Here is a 24,953-nt window from a genome sequence, read left to right as displayed (position 1 = left end):
AAACATTACATGAGCAAGTGTTTGTTTACATATATATATATATATATATATATATATATATATATATTTATATATATATAAATGTGCGTGTGTGTGTGTGTGTGTATGTGTGCACGTGTACACCTCAAGGCGGGCCTTTGTGCGCACATCCAGTTAAGGTTGTGTGTGAGAAAGATAAGAGGACAACCCAGGGCAGCTCTCTAATTGGCCCGTGCTCCTGCCCTGGATGCTTGCTGCCTTTCTCTATATATATCTGCTGCCTTTCAAACGAAACTCTCCTGCTGCTGCTTCTCTGCTGTAAGGTTGCCAGGCGATGCATTAAAAGCGGATGGGAGACGGAGAGATGGAGTGGGGGGAGGTGGGGCCTCAGAGGTGACGCCTCAGGCTGAGAGGGTTAAACAGCGAGACTGACTTTAACGAAAGACTCACACTGAAGGAGAGGCAGTCATGTATCCAGCTTGTGTCAACACTCAGTCCTGGCCGCTTTTCAAGGCTGAGATTTAAATGTGCTGCTGTATGAAGCTCTTTGAAATGAAGAAGGATTTAAATGTTGGGCAGGACTCCTGGTTTCAGTCCTCTGTCCCTGGTGGGAGGAAATATGCTTTCTGTACTAATCTTTAATTCATAAAGCTTTTTTCTACAGTTTTACACTAAATCACCCTCTTGAGTTCATAAGCTATGTGTACAGTTGGATTCTGTTAGTGTTTTAGTCCAATTTTAAACTATCTTCTAATTTTTCTATTACATTTGTTCATATATACAAGATATAATTAAAAATATCTGCTTCTTCAGTTATGTGTTATGCCCTTTGAGACGTTACTACCCCTTCTCATCTAAAACGACATACAAGATTTTCTTTCAGAATAAAAATAATTTTCTTTAGTGCATTCAATTAAAACTTAAGCCGGATTTCTACTCTTGGCATCTGCGTGTGGTTGGTTATGGTATAGCTGATGCTGGTGAGTTTGCGCTCGCACTCGAGCATAGGGGGTATGCTCGGTTTTGGTGTCGCGTTGCAGTTTTCTAATCTGAAGGTGGGAGCAGAGTGGTATGGGCTGGTACCAGGTCAGAGTTCTTTTGATGGCTCACTTCAGTTCTGATACGTATTTTCTGTTTTGAAACAACAGTGGCATCCAGTATGGTTCAGTGTCTTTATTAGCTTGTGGAAGAAAAAAAAGAAATAATAATCCGATCAGCCTCTCATCAACTTGATCCACTGGGTGTCTTTTTTAAAATAGCGGTTACTACACAAATTCAGCGAGAAGATCCAGAAATCTGGAAACTCATAATCCCAAATTGATCAATCATAAGGGATTTCATCCGCGTAACTGCCTGCGTAGCAGGGGTGCACGTAATCTGTGGAGGAGGTGCACGTCAGGCCTCCGCGTAGCTAAGCAGCGCCTATGGTGGCGAAGCCTCGCGAGTATAAATCCAGATTTGCCAAAGAGACCTGAGCTAGAAGCTAGATTTGAAAGGGGATGTGGTTCTTATAGGAAAGTGATAATAGCACTAGAACACGTAGTTCATGAGGTGTCGATGAGCCGTGGAGGACTTCAGCTTTATGAAACAAACATATATAACAAGCATAACAGTTGTGCAAAATGCAAAAAGATAAGATCACATGGCAGCACTTAGCTGCGGCCATGTGATTGGCTGATTGTGTTCAAAATAAAGTGGTCAGTGAGTGTATTTCAAACAACCGTTATTGCATGTTTTTATTTATAACTAAATCTTCTTTTTCTGCCTTTTTTTCTCTCTGCTCATTGAGCTGTGTGTATGCCACTCAGCAGAAATGAACTGAGTTTTATTAAGAAGAGCAGTTCTGTTTCAAGAGCCAAGAGCTCTTAATACTGAATAAATTATAATGCATCATACTTCGTTTGCAGATTAGTCATAAACAATGAGAACCATTTTTGTTAATTTGTATTATTTTGATTTGCACGTTCTGCACAAAAACAGACGATGTGTTAAATTCAAACTGTGTTGCATTACTGTCAGAAGGTCAACATAGACGTTTCACACTGGAGTTTTACAGTTTAACAGTTGTTATTTTGTTATTTTTTTCACTATTTACAACATGCAAGAGATGCATAAATTATCTGTGCTTCCAAACTGTATGATCACACTATCCTGTTCTGTTGCAATAAATACAACTAATTCTGAAATGTTTACATGGGAAGCTGTATTAAGCATTAATAGAGAAATGCATCATCAAGCAGAAAAGCTGAAGAGAAGAGGTAAATACTATCTGAATATTATTCTTGTTTTTTTCATGCTAATGCATCCAACCTTTTGGGTACACAAAAAACAAATGAAGTCTTATTGCAGCTGATACCTTCCTATTAACCTGCACAGTTGGGAGCAGCTGCAGTGTCTGTGAAGTCTTTATTCTGCAGTCATTAAGAGACGCCTCAAACTGTAACAGTGCCGAGCTGCACAGAGCATTAAGCCAAGTGTGCTTCCAGCAGTGGAGGCCTGCTTCATTTCACAGAATCAATCAGCTTGGGTGTGAGGATGTGTTAGCTGCCCCTCAGAGACCAAACATGCTCATTTAACTGAGTGCATTATGGCAGAACACACACAGAAGTGGCTGCAGAAATTATTCATGGAGCTTGAAGCACAAGTTTCTTGCGCGTCCCCGAACGCCACGTCAAATGCTCTGCATGGTGAGTGCTTCTAAAAACCTCTGTGGTGCTGAGCTACCTTCATTTGGATTTCTGGACATAAGCTGTTAAATCCTCAAGCATGTTCCCCGGCTGCATTGTCCCTCTTCAAAGCCGTCTCTGTTTGAATGTGGAGAATGAGAATGTTCCGGCTGTCCTGTAGGAATATAAGCACATTGTAGCTTTATCTGTGCTTTCTGTCAGGGATGAAGATGTGATGAGGTTCCCTTTAGATTCAGCTGAAAGAGAATGACTTTAAATTATTATAGTGCACGAAACAAACCAGGGAAATTGTGCAAACAGACCACACTAACTGGAAACTTTGTTGTTGCTGTGGTAAGAAAATCTCCATTTATTGATGGTATAGTATAAATTTGTATCAGCTGAAAATAAGAAACTTCTACACTTCTATAGCTGTGTATGTAATTGGTCCACCAAACCCCTCCAGCCTCCAGATATGAACTCTTTCACCTGATAAAACTGCTTAACACTCCTTGTGCAACAGTTCCACAAAACAGTGAGGCAGGACACCAATCAATAAATTAATTGTTGTGAGTGTTTCACAGACTTCTGTGAAGCTGTGTTTTTAAATAAGCTAGCGAAAACAAATCTTCCTCATCTGAAGAACAATGATGAAACCTGTTAAACACCAAATACAGCTGATATGCTTTATTACAGGAAACTCAGACCAATGAACTTCTTATTAACTGCATTCCTAAGGAGTGTTTAAGGAAGTGTGCAGTCGATGCATTGAACACAGGAACAGGATTTAGACTGATCTGAAAGCTCAGATCACATCACTGCACTGCATTGGCTGCTTGTATCTTTTAGGATTGACCTCTATGCTCTATATAACCTCTGCTTTTCTATTTTTGCACATTCTTTACTTTTTATGTTCCAACAGAAAAAGCTCAGATCTCTTTCTGCCTGTTCCGGGTTTTATGGATCCATTAAATGGGTCATTAGAGCAGCAGACTCCACTTGTATTTAATAAAAAGTAAAAAGCTGTAAATGATAGAAAAATCCAGCAGAATTTATAGAAGCTTTGTGATTTTGCATAATTTAAAGGAAAACTGGACAACGATAAAGAGATTTAAAATTTAAAACAGGACAGCATCAGAAGGAGATGCTTAGAGATGAACAACCTTTAATACAGCATTGCCTTCATTTTGTGAAACAAGTTTGTTTTTCTGTTTTCTGCTTTTCCTGTGGCAATATTATCAATAAAGAAGTTAGAATAAACCTTCAATGACCTCAGAAGGTTTGAAAACATCAACACTATCTTCAAGGACAGCTCATTTATCTGTCAGATCTGAGAGCGAGGTACTCTGAGCACAGAAATGATCAAAGTTTACCGTATGAGACAAACCAAATTACAGCTCATCTCTCCGTTCTGCAGACCAGCCTCTTCCTCCTTCTCTTCATCCTCTTCCTCTGACTCCTCTGACTGACTGTGAGATGTTTTCTGCCTGATTTGATAAAGTGGAAAGTTTGGAAATGGACAGTTGTGAACAGCTCCATCATTTCCAGTTTCCACACTCTGACTCTCCTCTGCATGTAAATAATAGAGAGAGACAGACTCATTTTTGACACCCTTTATAAAAACCTTCAGCAGCTCTGCAGATCATTAAGTCCATATACTGGGAAGTCATTAAACACCGGTTGCCCTGCCATCATTGCTCTGAAGCATTTCAGTGCTGAGAAACTGCTCTTCACAACTTTTTTTTCCAGCCTGGCGTATCAGGTGATAGCTGCATTTTGTTTTACAGCACCGTGTCACATGCTAGAAACTGGATATTAACACACTAGTTGTTTTCAATGTGCACCATGGTTGACTCAGTAATAAGGGCATTATTGGAGGATGTGAAGGAAAGAAAGGGAGAACATGCCCAAGCAAGAGGCCATTACATTTGACATGAGACTGGCATTTACTAGCTAGAGAGAACTAAGAGAAGATGAAAAACTGATGCTGAATAAGGAGGTCCTAAATTAAAAAAAGAAAAAAAATCAGCCAGAATTTAGTAGTGGAGCGTTAAACCTACTTTTCACAGTTTTGTCTATAATATACAGACTATGCTCCCTAGTTAGTGTGTGGAAATCTTGATTTAAGTCATTTACAATTCATATGGCTGTGATGCGATTATATGATGACAACTGATGCTTTTTTTTCTTCCCTGTGTGACTTCTCAACCACTCCAACTTTCCCAGTAGAACATAGTTTTAATATGACAAATAAAGAAGAAGAGAACTCACTCATCCATTGGTTAATGTTGGACTTTTGTTTTCACCACATAAGAGCAAAACATGGAGCTGCATTAGATCCTAGCAGCTTTGGGCTGATTATATTTCTATCAGAGCTTTTACAATGTTCGTCCATGACTGACTGCGAGTCATTTCCCTGGCCAGAGCTGCCTACTGTCCTACATGTTTTATGTTTTAGTTGTGTTTACCCACAATGCCCTTTGCGTTATAGTTTGCCTCTTGTATTTGGTTCACTGGAAGCAAGACAAGAGCAATTTTTGTAGGCAGAACAGATTTTCACTTCTTTATTCTGCATCAGAGTACATTTACTCATTCACACCTCTCCCAATGAACTGGACTTTCCAAGCAAACAAAACCACCTACAGAAGCTGAAGTACTTCCACAAGCTAGCTTTTAATGCAGAGCGTTCCAGTCGGAGTTCAAGCTCAGTGTCTATTACATCGACTTCCGCAATTTCAAGTTCCACCTTTTGCATTCCTCAACACTGTTTTTAAAATCATTGAAATCACTGAAATCATTCTTTCCACCACTGCCATGATGATTGTTATCAGTGTTGTAAAGTTTAGAGGTTTTTAACCCTTAAAGATGCACTATGTAACTTTCAGACGTTAAAACATCTTGTTCCTGATTCATTTGATGGCACAATGAGATCTAAGCCGTATTATACAACGCATCTAATGCTAACAAGTGGAGATCAACACTGGATGTTTTGAAAGTGCAACATTGCAGATAGAGCAAAGAAATGCATAAAGACATTAATAGGAGGAAAAGAAAGATAATGGGACAGTGGAAGAGATAAGAGTCAACATAATATTGTCCTTTACCAGCTGGAGAGAGTTTATAGGTAGAATGCAAGACAGATGCTACATTAGCTGTCAGTGTGGGGCATGTTGTTCAGTGGTGCACATTTAAATCTTTAAGACTTTTTTTTTGCTACTGTTGGTCAATCTGTGTTTTGTTGAATGTTGAACTTCAACCCTTTTAATCTCAGTCAACATACAGACATTTTTTTTTCAAGACATCATCAGTTGTCAGATTATGAGGCTAAAATGATGTATGAATACACATAGCACCATAAAAGGCAAACAAAACAACAAAACAGAATTTATTACTAGCAATAATTTGTAGAAATAACATGCAGATCAACAGTGACCAAGCCTTTACTTATCTGCAGATCATTCTCTGAAATCTTGGCTTTAAAGGGAAAAATCTTGGCATTGAAACAAACACATAACAGAAACTATTTACACATTTACACTTTTTCCTTGAGCTGTTTCTTGACCGTGCATCAAAAACATCTTCTTGGCTTTATTATCGCCATAGAGAACCTTTTTAATTTTTTTCCTTCTTTTCAGACAGACACAAAACTTTCTGGTCATTTGTTAATCTTTGGCTGCTCCTGATTGGACTTTGGCATCAATTTAAGTTTTCTAGTCCATAAACCTCCTGGACGAGATATAAATGCCTGGAAAACTTTTGTAGATGACCTAAATGATGAGCTATTCATCACAACACACTAACATTCCTGAGAATTTGTTGACAATATAAGCATTAGTTCTCAGTGCTGGTGATCTACCAGGGTTTTAAGGGTTAATGTTAGAGTATTAAACAAAACTAAAATCAGCTGGATTTTAGTCTTTTTACAAACTGATATAACTTTATAAAACATAAAGTTATAATGTCATTTGGGGACCAATAGAAACAAGCTAAAACATGCGTCTCTGTCACATATGTCCTGCAAAGTTCTGCTTTATTCATAGTGTTAAATGGTTTTTCAGTTTTACACATTTAATCCTTTGTGGTTGTATGAGTTGTGTAAACATTGTGATTACTATGGCAAACATGACATGTTTTCTTACTACAGTAGAGTTCTGCAGCAGATGCTCTACATCAGTTAATTGGGGCTTTTAGTTGACTTATTGTTAGCTTTGGTCTATTCTTGGGACTTGTTTTCCAGTAGTGAGGTGTTGTATTAGGCAGGATAAAGTGTGTCGACTCAACAGCACTGAACTTCAGCTCAGAGCGTTCCCTATTTTTACATTCAGCCACTAGAAAAACAAACGATCTGGTTTCATTTAGCTGAGTAGCAGCAGAACAGCTCCTCAATACGTGATCTGTCTTTCCTGGAAAACACAACTACTATGTGTGTTTGTGTGTGTATGCTAAACTGCCAGTAGCTGTTTGAGTTTCCAGTAAAACATGTTCCATTAGAGCAGACTTTGTCAGTGAGAATAAAAAGCTGCAAAGCAGCACAGTTCCTCCCATCATTCAGACACAAACACACACACGCAGTCAGTAAACAGACTGTATGCGTGTGTGTTTTCAGTGATGAGTACTGGGGTTATCTGCAGGATAATGCACACTTACAGAGTGTGAATCTGTAAGTGACCACACAGGTACAACAGACAAACACACTTGATAACTGTGATATAATTTAATTACATCAGATGGTGGTGATGATGGCTCTCCATTAGTTCTCTGAGCTTTCATGTAATGATCCAAAACACATTAGTTGAAATGGTAAAAAGCATATTCAGTTACTCTGTGAACTAATTGAAATGAGTTAAACTGTTCCATGAAATACATTAAAAGTCAGTCACCTCTAAATGAATCTTAACCACAGCTTTGCTGAGTTTATGGTGATAAATGAAGGTACTCATCCAGAGAATAGTGGTCTCTGACTAGGAGAATGTATTAATAGATTTTACAGCAAATAATGGATTTTGCATTAAATAAACAGACAGGAGTGTTTTCCCCCCAGGTTCACAGCCTTGAGGAGGTGGGTCCAGCGGTCAGGGGACTTTGCAGACTTAATGAACAAGGTGTAAATCTCAACCTTAAAATCAGCTCTGCTGAATCATGTATTAATAAACTCTATAGCTGTAACAGGTAACCTATCCATTACAGCATTATTGTGGGAATATGGCAAATGATACTTACCTAAATTAAACCACATGTAACAGCTAAACTCAGACTCAGCTGACTTTTTTTTACCCTGTCCTGCCCAGCATCCTAACATACAGAACGGTGGTCTGTGTGCCATATTTTGCTTGACAGATTTGCTCTACCAGGGGAGACATGTTACATGGCTGCTCTTGATATTTTTATTATTTTTATTGTAATCTTATTTTCTTTAGTTTTTATATGTCAGTGCCGAACGTGACAGGGAGGTAGAGGAAGAGACAAAAAAAGGGAGAAAAGGACAGGAACCACAGCAACCTGGCCACCCAGCCCCAGGCCAGCCCCCCAACAGCCCCGGAACCCTGGTCGCCCCCCGGCCCGCCCCCAGGGAGTACCAGCCCCAAGGCCACCAAGGTCCTGGATCCGGTCAGACACACAGTCTCCTACATAATGACCCACCTGACCACCAACCCAGAGAAACCTCCAGGGCCGATGGTCACCACCCAGCCTCCACTAGTAAGCAGTGCTCAGTTCAGAGTTCACTACTGCGAATCGACATCAGTTTCAGACACCGTTTGGCAGTGGTAATGCATCGCTATAAAGTTGTTTTCAAACACCCAACACGCCCTAAACATTTGAATATAGTCTTTTTTCAAAAGCTCGCACAATTTCTACAGTTGTGCTCGCCTTTATTCTTCTGCTTTTTGTTCCCTTCCTGGTTCTCTTCTTCTTTGTTTGTGTCTTTCGCTGGTTGCATGTCAGATATTCTGCTCAGCACTGCCCCCTGTGATTTCTGGTGGTGTTGCTCCATCTTCTACATAAATCGATGGATAGCTAAGCTCCTTGAAAACAGACCAAATTACGTGCATAACCGACACAGAAGATGGACAAAACTGCGTCAAGCATAAATGGGCCTTTAGATGTAATACGATGCAGAGACAACAAAAATAATGTTAGAGTCAGCTTGTTTAGCTGTGCACGTTCCAATGATGGACTTGACGTTTTCGACGTGACATTGGAGCAGGAAAAATACTCCACCTGTTCCTTGCTGTAGCATAACTGTTTCCATCTTCACCCTCCTGGAAGAATAAAAAAAAAGTTGTCTGATTTTTAGCTGGTGTCTCTGTGTAACATTAAGGGGTAACTCTACCGTGCACACAGATAGGGGCTATGAGATGCAAACCAGATTAATAACATCAGGCTGGTCTCGTTGCGGGGTGGACAGGGGTTATGATTTTTCTGACTGTTTTGGATATAAAGTGAGGTGCAAAATATTTTTCCAGGAAAGCAGAAAATATGGGAAAAGATTAATATAAATATGGTATATGAGGCAGAAACAGTTTACTAAGTTTCCTCTTATGTATCAACACACACTGATTCATCCCTTAAGTTAGGGGCCTTTATTATGATTTATAGTCCAATGCAAACTGAAATATGTGGCTTAACAATCGTAAAACGCCATTCCTCTGAAAATGGTCTGGTACAGTGGCTTTGCTGCCAGGACTTTCCACTCAGTCACTGAGAAGTGATTTCATGTCCATAAGTCATATATTTGAAGGCAGTTGTTCACAAACGTATCGAAGGACAGAGCTCAATCAGAAAAACATTGTTTTTAGTGAGAATCTTATTGTTGAAAGCATGAAAACAAGCATGGTTTAAGCACAGGGTGGAGCAGGGGGCCCATGGTCTTTTAGTTTTTGCATGAAGGAGGACCCAAGGCGGTTGGGAATAGGGCTGCAACTGATGACTATTCTGATAGTCGATTAGTCATCGACTAATATATTTTTTAAATTTAAGTAAATTTTCTGTATTTTCTGTGTTAAAGGAGATTGTGGCAGCTATTTTATGTTTATCAGATTCCTTTATAGTTTTCTCTGAAACCTGGCAGTAAGTCAAAGCACTTTTCACATTTGAACTCAGGAGAATTTTTAAGGAGCTTTGTCTGGACTTTTTCTGTAGCTTTCATACAAGCAGGAGCTGCATTTTAGCAACATGAAATACTCTGATGCTGCATCTGTATATGACCGCAGGAGGCAAAATATGGAGCACAAAGTATTTTGTGGAAATAGTGTTTTGTTTACAGCATGTGCAGAATGGCAGATGAGGGCTCCTACTTTTCTATAATGATAACTGTTGCTGTGCTGACATCCGTAGCAGATATTTGCATGCTTCTGCAGCATTGACAATGCAACATGCGAAGCATCAGCTATGATTATTCTAAATGTTTACCCACTGTTTCATATGATTTTACAGTTATTTTACATTCTTCTTTTAGCTGGCGGAAAACTCTCATGTCTGCAGTAAAGGTTGTAAATGTTTGCATTCTCACATGCTGCAGCTCCAGAAGATGTTTTTAAAATTTCAGAGCATAGATGTATGTGTGAAAACAGCTCTAATTCCCTGGTAGCTGGTTGGGAAAACTGAAGTTGGCCTTCATATCTGACACTGCCTGGAACTGCGTCAGAATTCATTATAGAAAGCTAAATTATTAAAATATTGGCTTGCTTGGTGCATCCAGCCAGATCTGTGGAAAACTGATCAAAATGTGTACAAAACTATATTATTGATTGTTATATTGATTTAAACAAACAGACTCAGAAACTTATTTGGTCTTTTCACCAAGTACATTAAAAAATTGTGTGTTCCCATGTAAATAATGCCCTTCCATCTCTGGCTGAGAAGGTTTTCTATGTTGTATAGTAATAAATTCTTGCTAGCTTTAAACATTATCTGTGTTGTGTGAAAATTTACCAGGTTTCCATAACTATAGAGTGTAAAAGCAGAGAAATAGCAAGCTCCAAATAATCAACTTTATCTATAATACAGAGCTCAAAGTAGTACCAATGACCAATAACAAATATAAAGTTATTCATAATCCATGACTTGTTTAATTTATGATTACGATCATTTTTCAACATTTTGTTTTGTTTGTTTCTGATGCAGAGCTTCCAACTTTTTTCATCATCTAGTATCACAGCTGGGAATTTTATCTCTTTTAAATTTTCAATAATTTCATTATATTCATATGTATATCGTTGTTTTTATGATAAAGTCATTACCTAGATTTTTCCTGTATTTAGTGTTCATTCACTCATTCACATTAGTTTGTAAATGATGGTTTTGAGGCCTTGTGTGAAAGGGACACTCGCAAGTCTCTAATGCACCTTTATACTGTATGCCAAATTACTGCTGTAAAGTTGAGTTTTTTAACCTGAGCGCAGAGAAAACTGACTCACAAAATCAGTCTAAAAAAGATACTTTAGATTATAGTGATTGCTTCAAGTGTGCAGATTATTCAGTAATATTACTGTATGGCTATGTTTCCATACGGTGCTTTTCTCTGGTAGCATTTCATCAAAACAGCCCTCTGAGAGGGGCTTTATTCTTCCAATTCTAATGATAACATCTTGAAAGTAAATATGGACTTTAACCATAGCTGTGATTAACTGGCATTATTTGCTTTGTATTTTTTGTTAGCTAGTGTTCTGTTTTTATGTTGTTTTTCATCCGTGAGTAACTGGGAGAAGCTTGCTGTCATATTGTCAGTGAATGAGCTTCTTAGAGTTTAAAATGGTAGCTGTAGAGTAAGGGTATTTTCTGCATGGTACAGTTAAGTGGAAACAACAATATGGTACATAATGTTATTTTGTGCAAGAGTTCCCAGAATGAACCAGATTCCACTTGGTTGTTTGATAAATGAGAAACAATTTTAAGTAGCACTCCTTAGGGAAGAGTTACTGGTTCCTAATCACAGCGTTGAAGGAGATAATCAGCTTTATCCATAGTCTGTGTTTTTTAACCATTTGAGGCCGGTGCCTAATTTATATGCCTTGACTCCAAGATTGCATAATTTATCTGTGCAACCACAGTCATGGGCGTCTTGGTAAAGATAAGTGAAGAGTTTGAATGTGAGATTTTAAAAAATGTGTAAATATCGCCATAAATATGTTAGTAGTAAGGAATGAATGAAGATGGCACGTAACACAAATATAAAAAGTTTTAAAAGCATTTATTAGCAGTTATATTTATTTTGAACATTTCCTTGTTATTTTCGTTTTTACTCATATGACATTTTTTGCCAATGTGATTGATTACCTGGACAAGAAAAGAAAACAAACAAAAAGAAAAGAATAGCCTTTTATAAAAAAAAGGTTTTTTTTCTGTGCTTAAAGTACCCAGAGTAGTGGCTCAAAGGGAAAACAAGGTGTTTGCTGCAGAAATGTTCCTCAAGGCATGCCACATGGAGCCTGTGATGGCCGCCTAGGCAGCCACACACTGAGCCTGGTCTGGTAACCTTTTTCTTCATTTCAGTTAAATCATTTTATTTGTAATATTTACCTTTTCCTTTATATTTCACATTTTCCTTAGCAAGTTTGGCAGGGGGGGTTAACTGATTGGGTGCACACTTTTAGTTGACTCATTCTTGTCACCTTGTTTGGTTTATTTTCAGTTAATATGCATTTTCTTTGAGTTACTAGTTCCTGGGAGAGTTGCTGTGTGGGAGGCCCAAGCCTGCAAAGAAAGTCCCAGCTGAGGTGGATCTCCTCTGACAAGGCTACAGCCTAATTGGATTCATCCATCTTGCAAAAAGATAGTGGGAGAGGGGTTTAGATTTTCTATAGTTTTGTATTACTTTATTTGTTCTTTATGTAGAAGTATGATTATTTAGATTTCTGTTTCCCTAATGAGTTATGAATCTAAATTGTTTAAGTTCTGTTGTGAATTAGTTAAGTTTATTAAGTTAGCTGAAGATGGTTCTGTTATATAGTTCCCTCTTGGGTCAAAATGGTCTGATCAGCCAGTGTATATAGTTTCCCTTGTGTGTCAGTTAGTTTTTAGTTCCTTATGTTGATGTTCTGTTTATTTGACCTCTTTTATGGGCCCAGAACTTTATTTAGGAATTTGTATTTTTGTTGTTTTTTTGGTAAAATTAAATGTTAAATTAAATTAAAAGACTTTTTCTTTAAAAAACCTCCTGTGCTCTCTTCATCCTTGGCCTCGGTCCCTCACAGAGCCATTTATAACATCAACTGGAAAAAAAGGTGCTGCAAGAGCACCAACTTTCCACAAGACATCCAGAAAGCTGGATGCCTGTCATCAGACCCCGCCGGTCTGATGACAGGCCCTGTGGCACCTCAAGTTTGGTGTTATATTTCTTTGTCATTGCTCTACAGATCATTTTGTGTTAGTTTTTGTATCTTTTTCTTGTATTTCTGTCTCTAGGGGCCAGTTTGTGTCTTTGGATCTGTTTATGGGTGTCTAATTATGTGTCTCTATGTGTTCATTATTCATATACCACACACACACACACACACAAAAAAGTTATTAAATAAATAAACAAGAATTCTATCTATATTCATTATTTTTCTTCCTGTTGTTATATATATATTAATTAATTGGTGTTTGGAAGATTTGTTGTTGTCATAAAGCTAGACGTGATAAAATATAGATGCATCTGTTGGTTTTGTAGATTCCTAATGAGATGCACAGTAATCCTGGAGCATTTAGCGCTCTGCAACTTCTGCAGTCTGCATTGATAAACACGTCTCCATCCATGCTTTTTAAACATTTTTCCCTTTTTCTTACCTGTCAAAGCTCAGTCACCTGAACTTAAGATGCACCAGTCCTCTCAAAAGTAATTATTTGATAATTTCAGGTTTTACCCAGCTCCTGTGTACTTTTAACTTCTGCTCGTGACCAGAAGGCACTTATCTCGAGTTGTTGCTATTTGATGATAAAATATGTAAAGGATAACTCATGAAAATGTCATCACTGCCACACTTTAAAGGGCTTTCCTGGGCCAAGGTTACAGTTGTCTCTCCCATTAGAGGCAAGTAATTGGATGTGTTGGGTTAGAACTTAATGGTGTCTACATTTGTGTGTTCACACTTGGAACTACAGTGTGACATTTGCTTGTGTGACAGGCTCTGGCTGCAGAAATCAGGCCTGATATGGGGTGCAGGCAGCATTTCATACACCAAGACCGAGTGTTTGCAAGTGAAATCTAAATGTTAACAGTTGATTGGTAGTTTCAGATCATTTTGTGTGTGTGTGAATTGTCAACATGTGACTGAAAATAACATTTAGGAGCTAAATTCTGCATCTAAGTTAGAAATGTTGAAAATTCTGAGCATGTACAGTAAACACAGTCAATCATTGGAGGTAAAAGGGGACATAGGTGAAAACTTAACTGTTAATAAGCAAAACTTTTGATCACTTTTTTTAGAAGCTTTTTCATGTTAACTTTGTCACATTGTGAGTTGTTAGTATGATGATTGAAAAGTTTAAAGGTTTATTTAATGAAATCTCATGCCAGAATCTAACATTTCTGTTAGTTCAAAGTATAGCCGTTCTAAAAAAAAAGCAAAAAAAAAGGAAAATTATTCTACTTTTTAGGTTGCATCATGGTTCTATGCTTGTATTTTGCCTAACATCACATGTCAGTTTAATTAGATGCTATTTACATGCTTAATTCTTTGCAATGCTTACATACATCACGGATCATTCATTACAAATCCTTCAACCTGAACTCAGCATTGCACTGTAGGTCATATGCTTCCCTGTTTCTACTAAACTATTCTTAGTCTCCTTTCAGCTTATACTCCTACATCACTCAAAAACACAAGGAAAGTTGCTATCTTTGCTTGCAAGACTTGGTCCTTTTAACCATCCCTAAAGGCCAGACTAAAGTGGGTGAAAAACTAATTAAAATGTGCAGCTCACTCTAACCAGCTTTAAATGAATTAAAAGAAGTTGTAAATAATTTGGAGGCTGAAGTTTCTGTCATCTGCTGGTTGTTAAACCAACACGGCTGAGAACTAAGGGTGACAGAGCCTTTGCAGCAGTGGTCCCTGTTCTCTGGAACTCCCTTCCTCTAGGCCTGAGATCTGTGGACTCCATGACCTCTTTTAAAAAGCAGCTAAAAACACATCTTTTTAAACTTGCTTTTACTTAGTTTTATTTTTATTTTTTTTACTTAGTTTTATTTGTTTTTATTATCTCTGTATTACTGTTATTCAGTGTTTTATCTTGTTGTTAAGCACTTTGTGATTTTATCTTGAAAGGTGCTATATAAATAAACAATTACTTACTTTACTTACTTACTTACTGTCTTGAAATGTTATGGTTGACTGTAATTGCTAGAGTTTGGCTTACAGTCATGAATTATTCAGATTTTCCTCATGTCCTGCAGTTTGATGTGAGGTCATGAAGAAGGTTTCTGAGGGTCCCATGACAGTATTCTGGTCTGGACTTTGACTGGATGTTTGCAAGTAAATTATTTTCTTTTTTAGACATCCTGTTGTAGATTTGAGTTTGGGATCATCGTCCTGTTGCATGAGTTTGTTTCAGCCAAGGCTCAGCTGTCAGACAGACGACCTCACATCTAAAATACTTTGGTATCCAGAGGAGTTCGTGGTCCAGTGTATGACTACATGTCCTATAGCTGCAGACCAAATCATTAGCCTTCCACCTCTGTCCTTCATGGTTGGTTTGAGGAATTTGTTCTGATATGATGTGTTTGGTTTTCTTCAAACATGCTGCTGTGCATTATGACCAAATGTGTCTACTTTGGTCTGGTCTATCTAACATTGTTCCAAAAGTCTTTTTTTTTTTTCAGATGCAGCTTTGCAAACCTAAGCCTTGCTGCCATGTTGTTTTTTTTTTGTTTGTTTTTTTTTGTTTTTAGAAAGAAGAGGCTTTCTCCAGCAACCCTTCCAAACAAACCTCTTCAGTCTTTTTCTAATTGTACTGCCATTTGCTGCAAAATTGCTTCTCTAAGACCATTGCTGATTTCTTTCTTCCTTGGCATTTTGTTCAGACATCTGACTACTGCAAAACAACAAACTGTCAGAACATCTGATTTTATAGAGGTGTTCACACTGATGATGATCAATTAAGTTAATTTGCAACTCCTAGCAGTTAGCAGCTCCTGGCTGCTGCTTACACTCTCTGTTCCTATGGTAGCATTAAGGGTGGACTTACTTTCTTACACACAGTTTCTGCTCTTTATTTTCTTTTTTCAGTAAATAATACAGTGTAAAATGTTGGTGACTTGGTGAGAATCGGATTGCTTTTAAAATATTAATTCATACTTTTAAAAGTTTTTTCCTGATACATGGTAATGGTGAATGGTAAATGGATACATTTACTACTATAATTAAATGAAGGTCTCTTTTTTTGTGTACATGGAGTCATACACATTAATTTCTTTAAAATTTAAACATGTCATGGTCTGTGGGCTTTGGTTCTGTTTTTGATTTAGTTCCTGTTAGATTTCTATTTCAGTCATGAAACTGATGAAATCTAATAAAAACTCAGTAATCTTAGAAATAATTTAGCAGCGGAACTTGAAACTGTTCAATATAAAGCATATATGCTGTCAGAGGGCTTATAGGTGTGTGTGTGTGTGTAAATCTGCTTAAATCCTCTTTCTTCTTCTTGCAGACTCTTCTTTGTCGAAGATGAGCCCCTGCTCCGAGGTGGGAAAACCCTGCAACCCTTGCCTGGATGCAGCAAAGGCATGCAACCTCAACGAGACATGTAAACGGCTGAAATCTGCCTACAACTCCATCTGCAGCAAGGCCACGCCCCCACAGTCCTCTGCAGCCAATCAGGAACCCTGCAGCAGGAAGAGGTGTCAAAAGGTGGGTGAAGTTTAACCAGTGACTCGTGAAGAAAGGTGCTCAGCTGCCGCAGCCTCGCAATGCACAAAGTTCACCTTTCTATGAATAATTTCAAGCTAAAGGCAGCTGGAGAAAAAGTGCACTTTCTATATATTTTAGAATTTAGGTATATCTTGGTGATATCTCATTAAAAGGTTTGCCCATAATAATACATCACTAGTGTCAAATTCTCTTTTCTAATTCTAGCTAATTAACATTTCATTAGCAGTTTATACATGCCACTTTTTAATTAGGATCAAATCACATAGAATGAACAGACGTGACCAAACTTTCAAGCACTTCTTCGTACATGGACATTGTTCCTGAATGTCATGTCAGTAACTATTAATCACACAATACTTCAAGACACCATCAAACTGTGTGTTTCGCGTGAGCCCTGCTGCAGTAATGGCATTCTCTAAACCCACCCACAATTACCAGTTGGAGACCTAGTTGGTCTAAACCTTTTTGTCAGGCCACTAATGAATACCTGATGTATGGAAAAAAGGAATATTCTCATGGTTGTGAGCTTGTGATTTTCATGGGTAAGATGTCAGGGACTTTCTGTACTTAAAAAGGCAGTTAACATGGCGATTGTGATGAAGGTGGAGGAGTTTTAGTGTTGTGTCTCTCAGGTGATGGAAAAAGGGACCATCACAGAAGGTTTAAGGGCTGGGATATACTTGCTTTTAGCGATGCTTCCCCATACCTATGCTGGCTGCCACACATTCCTGGCGTTCACTTGTAGGCCACTTGTGTTGATGGAAGGTAATGTGTAGCGTGCGCAAGTTGCACTATTGACTTGAACGCTAGAGGCACTCATGTGAACAAGAGCATGAACTCGACAGGTCAGAGGTAAACACGATGACGACTAGTTTTAAAGACTGTCTCTCGGACCTTGTCTGCAACTACTGCCATCTATATGATTTTTTCTACCCACTGCACAGTGATAAACACTCTTGCCTTAACAGTTGCCAACAAACTGGAAGTGTGTTTGGGGTTGATGCCTCGGAAGTACAATGTGACCAGCAGATTGACCTTTTTACTATTTCAAAGTCTAAATGCTGTGTACTCTCCCCTTGCGGAGACCTCCAGTATTGAGCATTTTTGCCAAACCGTGCCTCTGTCGTTTGCAGCAAGTATACACAAAGATAGTAGAACGTTGATGTGTATGCTTGCTTTTACCGTAAGCCCTAATACAACCCTCAAGCCACAAGGCAGAGTTTGAATGCCCCAGGTGGTTAAGGTCCTCAGCAATGGTATTTAACTTGTGGTAATGACTAAAAGAACAAGATCACCAAAAAAATGGTTTTAGCAAATGATAAGGAATTTGCCTCTGTGCCCCCTCCTTTTAAAGAATACATGGAACACCATAACCAGGTAGCCGGCATATTGTACAGCAGTGGTTCTCAAACTGAGAATGTTTTTTCCTCCAAACGGTAGAAAAAATATGAGAACCACTGGTGTACAGAAACATCTGTGCAGAATATGGACTGGAGACCCCTAGGTCACAATGGAAAACACCTCCCAAAATGGTGGAGAATGAGGGGGCTAAGATCCTATGGGACTTCCAAATACAGACAGACAAAACTGTGGTGCCCAAACAACTGGAAATTGTGGTCATGAATAAGCAGCAAAGATAAGCCATAGTGATGGATGTTCCCATCCCCAACGATGGAAATATCAGGAAAAAGGAACACAAGAAACTGGAGAAATACCAAGCAAGAAAGTGAAGGAGAAAGTCAGGGAAGAGCTGGAGAAAGCCTGGAAGGTGAAGGCAGCAGTAGTACCAGTGGTCATCGGAGGACTGGGGGCCGTGTCCTCCGCTCTGGAGTAGTGGCTCCAACAGATACCTGATGAAACATCAAACATCTCCATCCAGAAGAGTACAGTCCTAGGAACAGCTTGCAGGATTGGGACCCTTGAGGGCCGAAGCTGGACACATCTGCTCTAGAGTTTGCAGTTATGTTGCAGACAGCCAAAATGACAGCAGCATCATCACAGCAAAGGTCTGATAAGCTGAAAGAGCTGAAAACTCAAGAAAATCAGCTGCAGATGTGGTTTGCCCCCCTCATTGTCACTGAGTAGTTAACTAATCACCTCTGAAATAGTTTTCTTGAGTCCACCAGTTATTTTGCACCTGAAATGTTTTCAATTATTTCCTCACCAGCTTTGAAGCCAAACCAAACAACTGCAGCCTCTGATCAAAGACATAACGAAGAATTCTGAAATGCAATTAGTCTCTGTGGGTTTAAAAAAAGCTCCAGCTTAAATCCATATTTCCACTTATAATTAAACATTACAGCTGATTTAACCTTGATACTGTGTTGTTGCTTTAGAACCTAAATATCTCCACATATACAGTAACTGTAAGTTCGAGCTGTCTAACTCCTTACTGTGTGGATAATATATTACAGAAAGAGTCGAAAATGTACGGGATCCACAGCTAAAGTCCATTTAATGTGCTCAGATTATTACATTTTTCCATTCTCACTGGCTGAAGAAGGTCATAGCTACATATTAAATATAAAGACGTTATTTAAGTATCGCTTCACTTGAAATATTTGCGTGATGTGATCTCTTTCTCTAATAGTCTTTCACTTTTAAACCAGATTTAAACCAATTTTAGAGCCAGTGATTGTTATGTACCACTTTTATACCTTTTACACATCTATCTGATGGTTAATAAAATAATATTTCTGTTATTTACCTTTCTATATCCATTCATCCATCTATTTGAGTCACAGTGGCACCACATGGCCTTTTCTGATCCCAGGAGTCTTTGCTGCAGCTTTCCCTGCCTGATGCACTTATTTGCACTGAAGGGCAGAGAGGTCCCAACATTGCACTTTTGAGAGAGTTTAATAGAATATAAGACGCTGCTTAAGATTTTCTCCCATTGGCCTCGTCCCTCAATCCTGCATCCCCCAGATACCTGGGGTGGTTCTTTTGTTGATCCATGAGTTAGTAGTTATCTAACTTTCAGATCTGGCATGAGGGGCCATTTAAACAATTAGTTGACCTCTACTATTCATCAGTCATCAAGGAAAATGACACATATGACCCAACCTGCCAGGATTTAAACTAGACAGGTAAGGCAAGTAAGGCCAAGCGCAGGACTTTAAGATAAACTTATCCCCAAAGTGTCAGAATTAAACATGGCACAACTACACCATTGGCTAATTCCTAATAAGTTTAATGTCTTAAAATACACAAGACACTAAATATATGAAGTTTCATGAATGTTTGAGACATAGATATCAATCTCCTGTGGTGTTTTTCTATTTTACAGCATTAAAACCAGCAATTTATTATGTTTTTCTAGACAGAAAGTCCAAATCAGTGAAGTGAAATATTAGATGAAAATGTTATTGAAAAAGTGAAAAACAATGTCTGTAAATGTGTTCTTCCCCTTCCTTTTTCCCCAGCGTTCTGTACACCTTCACGTACTTTCTTATCTTGTTTTTATTTATTTTTTTTTTTTAGTTAGTTTGATTTTCTTTGAGTATATTGAATTATAATTGTTAGTATGTATCACTTACAAAAATAAAAAGTATATATATATATATAAGTGTACAGCCCTTCACCTGTACAGAAGCCATTAAAGTAAGATCTGGTGTTGCCCCCTGAAAGAGTCACACCATTAGTTCAGTAAAGTAAACTTGTGTGCTAACAAGGGTTTCTTAGTTTATATACACCTGGTTGATTCTTTATTATACCTATATATATACATACATACATACATACATACATACATACATACGTGTATATATATATACATACATACATACATACATATGTGTATATATATATATATATATATATATATATATATATATATATATATATATATATATATATATATATATATATATATATATATATATATATACATATATATATATATGTATATACAGTCATGGACAAAATTGTTGGTACCCTTCGGTTAATGAAAGAAAATATCACAATGGTCACAGAAATAACTTGAATCTGACAAAAGTAATAATAAATAAAAATTCTATGAAATTTAACCAATGAAAATCAGGCACTGCTTTTCAACCATGTTTCAACAGAATTATTTAAAAAAATAAACTAATGAAACAGGCCTGGACAAAAATGATGGTACCCTTAACTTAATATTTTGTTGCACAACCTTTTGAGGCAATCACTGCAATCAAACAATTCCTGTAACTGTCAGTGAGACTTCTGCACCTCTCAGCAGGTATTTTGGTCCACTCCTCATAAGCAAACTGCTCCAGTTGTCTCAGGTTTGAAGGAAGCCTTTTCCAGACGGCATGTTTCAGCTCCTCCCAAAGATGCTCAATACGATTTAGGTCAGGGCTCATAGAAGGCCACTTTAGAATAGTCCAATGTTTCGTTCTTAGCCATTCTTGGGTGATTTTAGCTGTGTTTTGGGTCATTGTCCTGTTGCAAGACCCATAACCTGCGACTGAGACCAAGCTTTCTGACACTGGCCAGCACATTTCTCTCTAGAATCTCTTGATAGTCTTGAGATTTCATTGTACCGGCACAGATTCAAGACACCCTGTGCCAGATGCAGCAAAGCAGCCCCAGAACATAACAGAGCCTCCTCCATGTTTCAAAGTAGGGACGGTGTTCTTTTCTTCATATGCTTCATTTTTCCATCTGTAAACATAGAGCTGATGAGCCTTGGCAAAAAGTTCCATTTTTGTCTCATCTGTCCATAGGACATTCTCCCAGAAGCTTTGTGGCTTGTCAACATGTAGTTTGGCTTTTTTATGATTTGTTTTCAACAATGGTGTCCTCCTTGGTCGTCTCCCATTAAGTCCACTTTGGCTCAAACGACGACGGATGGTGTGATCTGACACTGATGTTCCTTGAGCTTGAAGTTGACCTTTATTCTCTTTAAAAGTTTTTCTGGGCTCTTTTGTTACCGTTCGTATTATCCGTCTGTTTGATTTGTCATCAGTTTTCCTCCTGCGGCCACGTCCAGGGAGGTTGGCTACAGTCCCATGGATCTTAAATTTCTGAATAATATGTGCAACTGTAGTCACAGGAACATCAAGCTGCTTGGAGATGGTCTTATGGCCTTTACCTTTAACACGCTTGTCTATAATTTTCTTTCTAATCTCCTGAGACAACTCTTTCCTTTGCTTCCTCTGGTCCATGTTGAGTGTGGTACACACCATGTCACCAAACAGCACAGTGACCACCTGTAGCTTATATATAGGCCCATTGACTGGTTACAAGATCGTAGACACCTGTAATGCTAATTAGTGGACACACCTTGGATTAACGCGTCCCTTTGGTCACATTATTTTCAGTCTTTTCTAGGGGTACCATCATTTTTGTCCAGGCCTGTTTCATGAGTTTATTTTTTTAAATAATTCTGTTGAAACATGGTTGAAAAGCAATGTCTGACTTTCATTGGTTAAATTTCATAGAATTTTTATTTATTATTACTTTTGTCAGATTCAAGTTATTTCTGTGACCATTGTGATATTTTCTTTCATTAACCGAAGGGTACCAACAATTTTGTCCATGACTGTATATATATATATATATAAATATATAATCTGTATGCAAGTGAATTTTGAAAATTCTAGTGGTAATATGTTTTTTGTTTTTTTTTCTTTGTTTATTTAAGTTTTAGTGCATGTTTTAATAATTACCTGTCCAAGGTCTGCAGGTGGAAATTAGCAGCTTTGCTAAAGCTTGGCACCAAAAATGTTTCCCTTTGAGGTCAGGGTATTGCTGTGCATGTACCTGTCAAATAAATTCAAATTTGATCATCATCTGTGAGGCCTAGGGCATTAGTGAGAATAGAATGAATGCTGGATTTCAGTAAATGATGGTTCCCCTGTCATCATGACAATGACCATACACAAACTGCCAGATCAACGCATAAGTGCATTAAGAGAAAACATTTAAATGGAAAATGTGTTGGTAAAATGATACAAAACTTCCAACAATTCATTTTGATTCCAGAGTCTACAAAATGTCTGAATTATTCTTCCTAAAAATATAAAGAAGAGTATAAATATTTGACATATTTTGGTTGCTTAAAATTCAGCATCCTATTGTTCTAGTATTATATTTCATAAAACAATTATTGTGTTTAACATTTCAAATGAAAAATCATACAAATCATGATACTGTAGGATTATTATCAACATTTCATTCTTTTAATATTGTAAATATTGATATCACAACACTTCTAATATGTCACAGTTTTTATAAGACTGTGATGAACTGACTGTAAGTATCTGCCTTCTCTCAGCAGGAAGTGTGTTACACAAAGTTATCAAGCATATTTATCTACATGTTACATCTCTCCATCCTCTATGTCTCAGGCCCTGCGTCAGTTCTTCGAGCGGGTCTCATGGGAGCTCAGCTACCCCCTGCTTTTCTGCTCATGCCCAGACCAGGCGTGTGCTGAGCGTCGCCGCCGCACCATCGTCCCGTCCTGCTCGCACCAGGAGAGGCACAAGCCCACCTGCCTGGACCTGCGACGCACCTGCCGCTCTGATGCTCTGTGCAGGTGAGCTGCAGCCAAATCCTGGCCACACTTACTTCTTCCAGCCTGATGCCGCCTGCTCACTGATTATGATCAAGGCTAGGAAGGGACCAATCAGTGAAATCAGTAGCTGAAGAACTTAATTGCAGAGAAATCTTCCAGACTCTCTGGTCCAATTTGCACATTTGATTGATAACAGTTTGGAGGTTAGAGAGGCTTCAAGTGGAAGAAGTAAAAAGAAGCAACACCATCCCCCTCCCTTGGGGACAGCAGTCGAGGTGCCCTTGAACAGAAAGCATGATTGGCGGGCTTCCCTGCATATGAATGAGCTGAATGCAGAGATAGAGGCAGAAGAAGAAACTTCCAGAGAGGAGAGATAAAGAACAGAAAGGAGGAAGTTCACAGCAGGCCAGCTGACAGCCTAAAAGGTTTTAAAGTGGAGAGTATTTTTTCTGTTTGTCTGAATTGTGATGTTTAATTACAGGGTTCATTGTTAAAGCTGATGACAGCAGATCTGACTGCGGACAGCGCTGCCATGGATACTTGTTGCTCAGCTCTCATACCGAGCACACAAAGTAAAAATTTACCTTTGCCTTAAATTCAGCTCCAGATATTTTTCCAGATATCAGATTTAATCTTAATTTCTGCTTCTATGATAAGGAGCTGTGCAAACTAAGGGTGCATTTACACCAGGATAGTCTGCTAGACTCTGTCCAGTTGGGGACTCGGTTCAGTTGGGGGGTGCAACATTTATCCGGACCGAGTTTGCATTCATGCTGCACTTCTCATCCTACACGGGATTGTATGTCTCGTCTTCTTCTTCAGAACATAATATGATATTTAAAATGTCCAGTTTGTTGAGTGCATGCAGTGTGAAATGCATTTACTGGAAGAATGTTGCACCCCCAGACTGAACTGAGTCCCCAACTGTACCGAGTTTAACAAACTATGGTGTGAATGCATGCTAAGTTTTCACCAGTTTTCATGAATAAAGCCAAAAGCCAGAGCTATGTATGATGGTCATGGAGTTAGAGAACACCCATGCTCATCAAACCTGTTTATACACGAGCAAAAAGATTATTATTATTTTTTTTTAGTGAGTGTATTCAGGCTGCTCATTCAGCCTACAGGTCACATTGTACCACATCCTCTGAATGATGTAGTATTTAGTGTGATTACATCTTTCCCTGCTGCACACTTGCAGTATTTTCACATGCAGCGTCTTCTGGTCAAGGACCATCTTACAGATCTGCTGCTCGGAAATTAGAGAGCTGAATGAGAATAAAAAAGTGTTTTCTCCCAGTGTGCTATAATTCCTCTGAGCATCTCTCACCTTGAGAGAAACAGATGAATGTGTTTCTGTTTGAGTCTCAGAGGAGCTACTTTAATTGATTTCTATTAAAAGTCTATCTGCATGTGAAGGCGGCGTGTGTGGGAGTCAGGAGTTAAACTCTGTGATCACGAAGTCTTCTGTTTGAATTTTTTCTTGCTGTCCTGCAGCAGAGGGTTCAGTCTCTTGAGGTTGAGGTTAAGCACTTGATAGACATATTTGACTTCAGATGCAATGAGCACACAGCAGCAAGGGCTCATTTTCATAGTTTTCCACATCATTTCCATCAGTAGAAACTTGCTAACAGTCAAGATGCCTCCTGAATATAAAAACAGTTACATTCATAGTTAAGCTGGGTCCGTGACTTTTTTTTTTTTTAAGTTGAATCAGATTTGTGGAGGAGCTTTCATAGGTGGGCTATGAAGTTGTGAACATTTAAACCTGTCCTGCATCTGTCTGCAGTTCTGACCCTCAAAGCACCAGCTGCATTAAAGAATGACTAAAAACCAAAAGTGACTGGATGTGCATGCAGGGAAAACTGAGGGAATGCATTAGAAGAGGTGGCAAGCCACTGGTTTCAAAAAGCTGTTTCCCTTTTTTTGTAGTTTTATCCATCTGTAGTATGTATGGTGAAA

The 24,953-nt window shown here is 38.4% G+C and overlaps 1 protein-coding gene across 1 annotated transcript in view; it reads left to right on the top strand.

Annotated features, from left to right (window-relative positions):
- The window catches only part of gfra2b (GDNF family receptor alpha 2b), a 127,849-nt gene that overhangs the window by 60,945 nt on the left and 41,951 nt on the right, over positions 1-24,953 (top strand). Inside the window, exons 4-5 of the mRNA XM_041971019.1 lie at positions 16,272-16,471; positions 22,825-23,012. Of these exons, the coding sequence (XP_041826953.1) occupies positions 16,272-16,471; positions 22,825-23,012 (388 nt within the window). The remainder of the gene's footprint in view (positions 1-16,271; positions 16,472-22,824; positions 23,013-24,953) is intronic.

Source organism: Melanotaenia boesemani, chromosome 19 (genome assembly GCF_017639745.1).
Source record: "Melanotaenia boesemani isolate fMelBoe1 chromosome 19, fMelBoe1.pri, whole genome shotgun sequence".
Taxonomy (NCBI): Eukaryota; Metazoa; Chordata; class Actinopteri; order Atheriniformes; family Melanotaeniidae; genus Melanotaenia; species Melanotaenia boesemani.
This window is presented reverse-complemented; position numbering and strand designations above follow the sequence as displayed.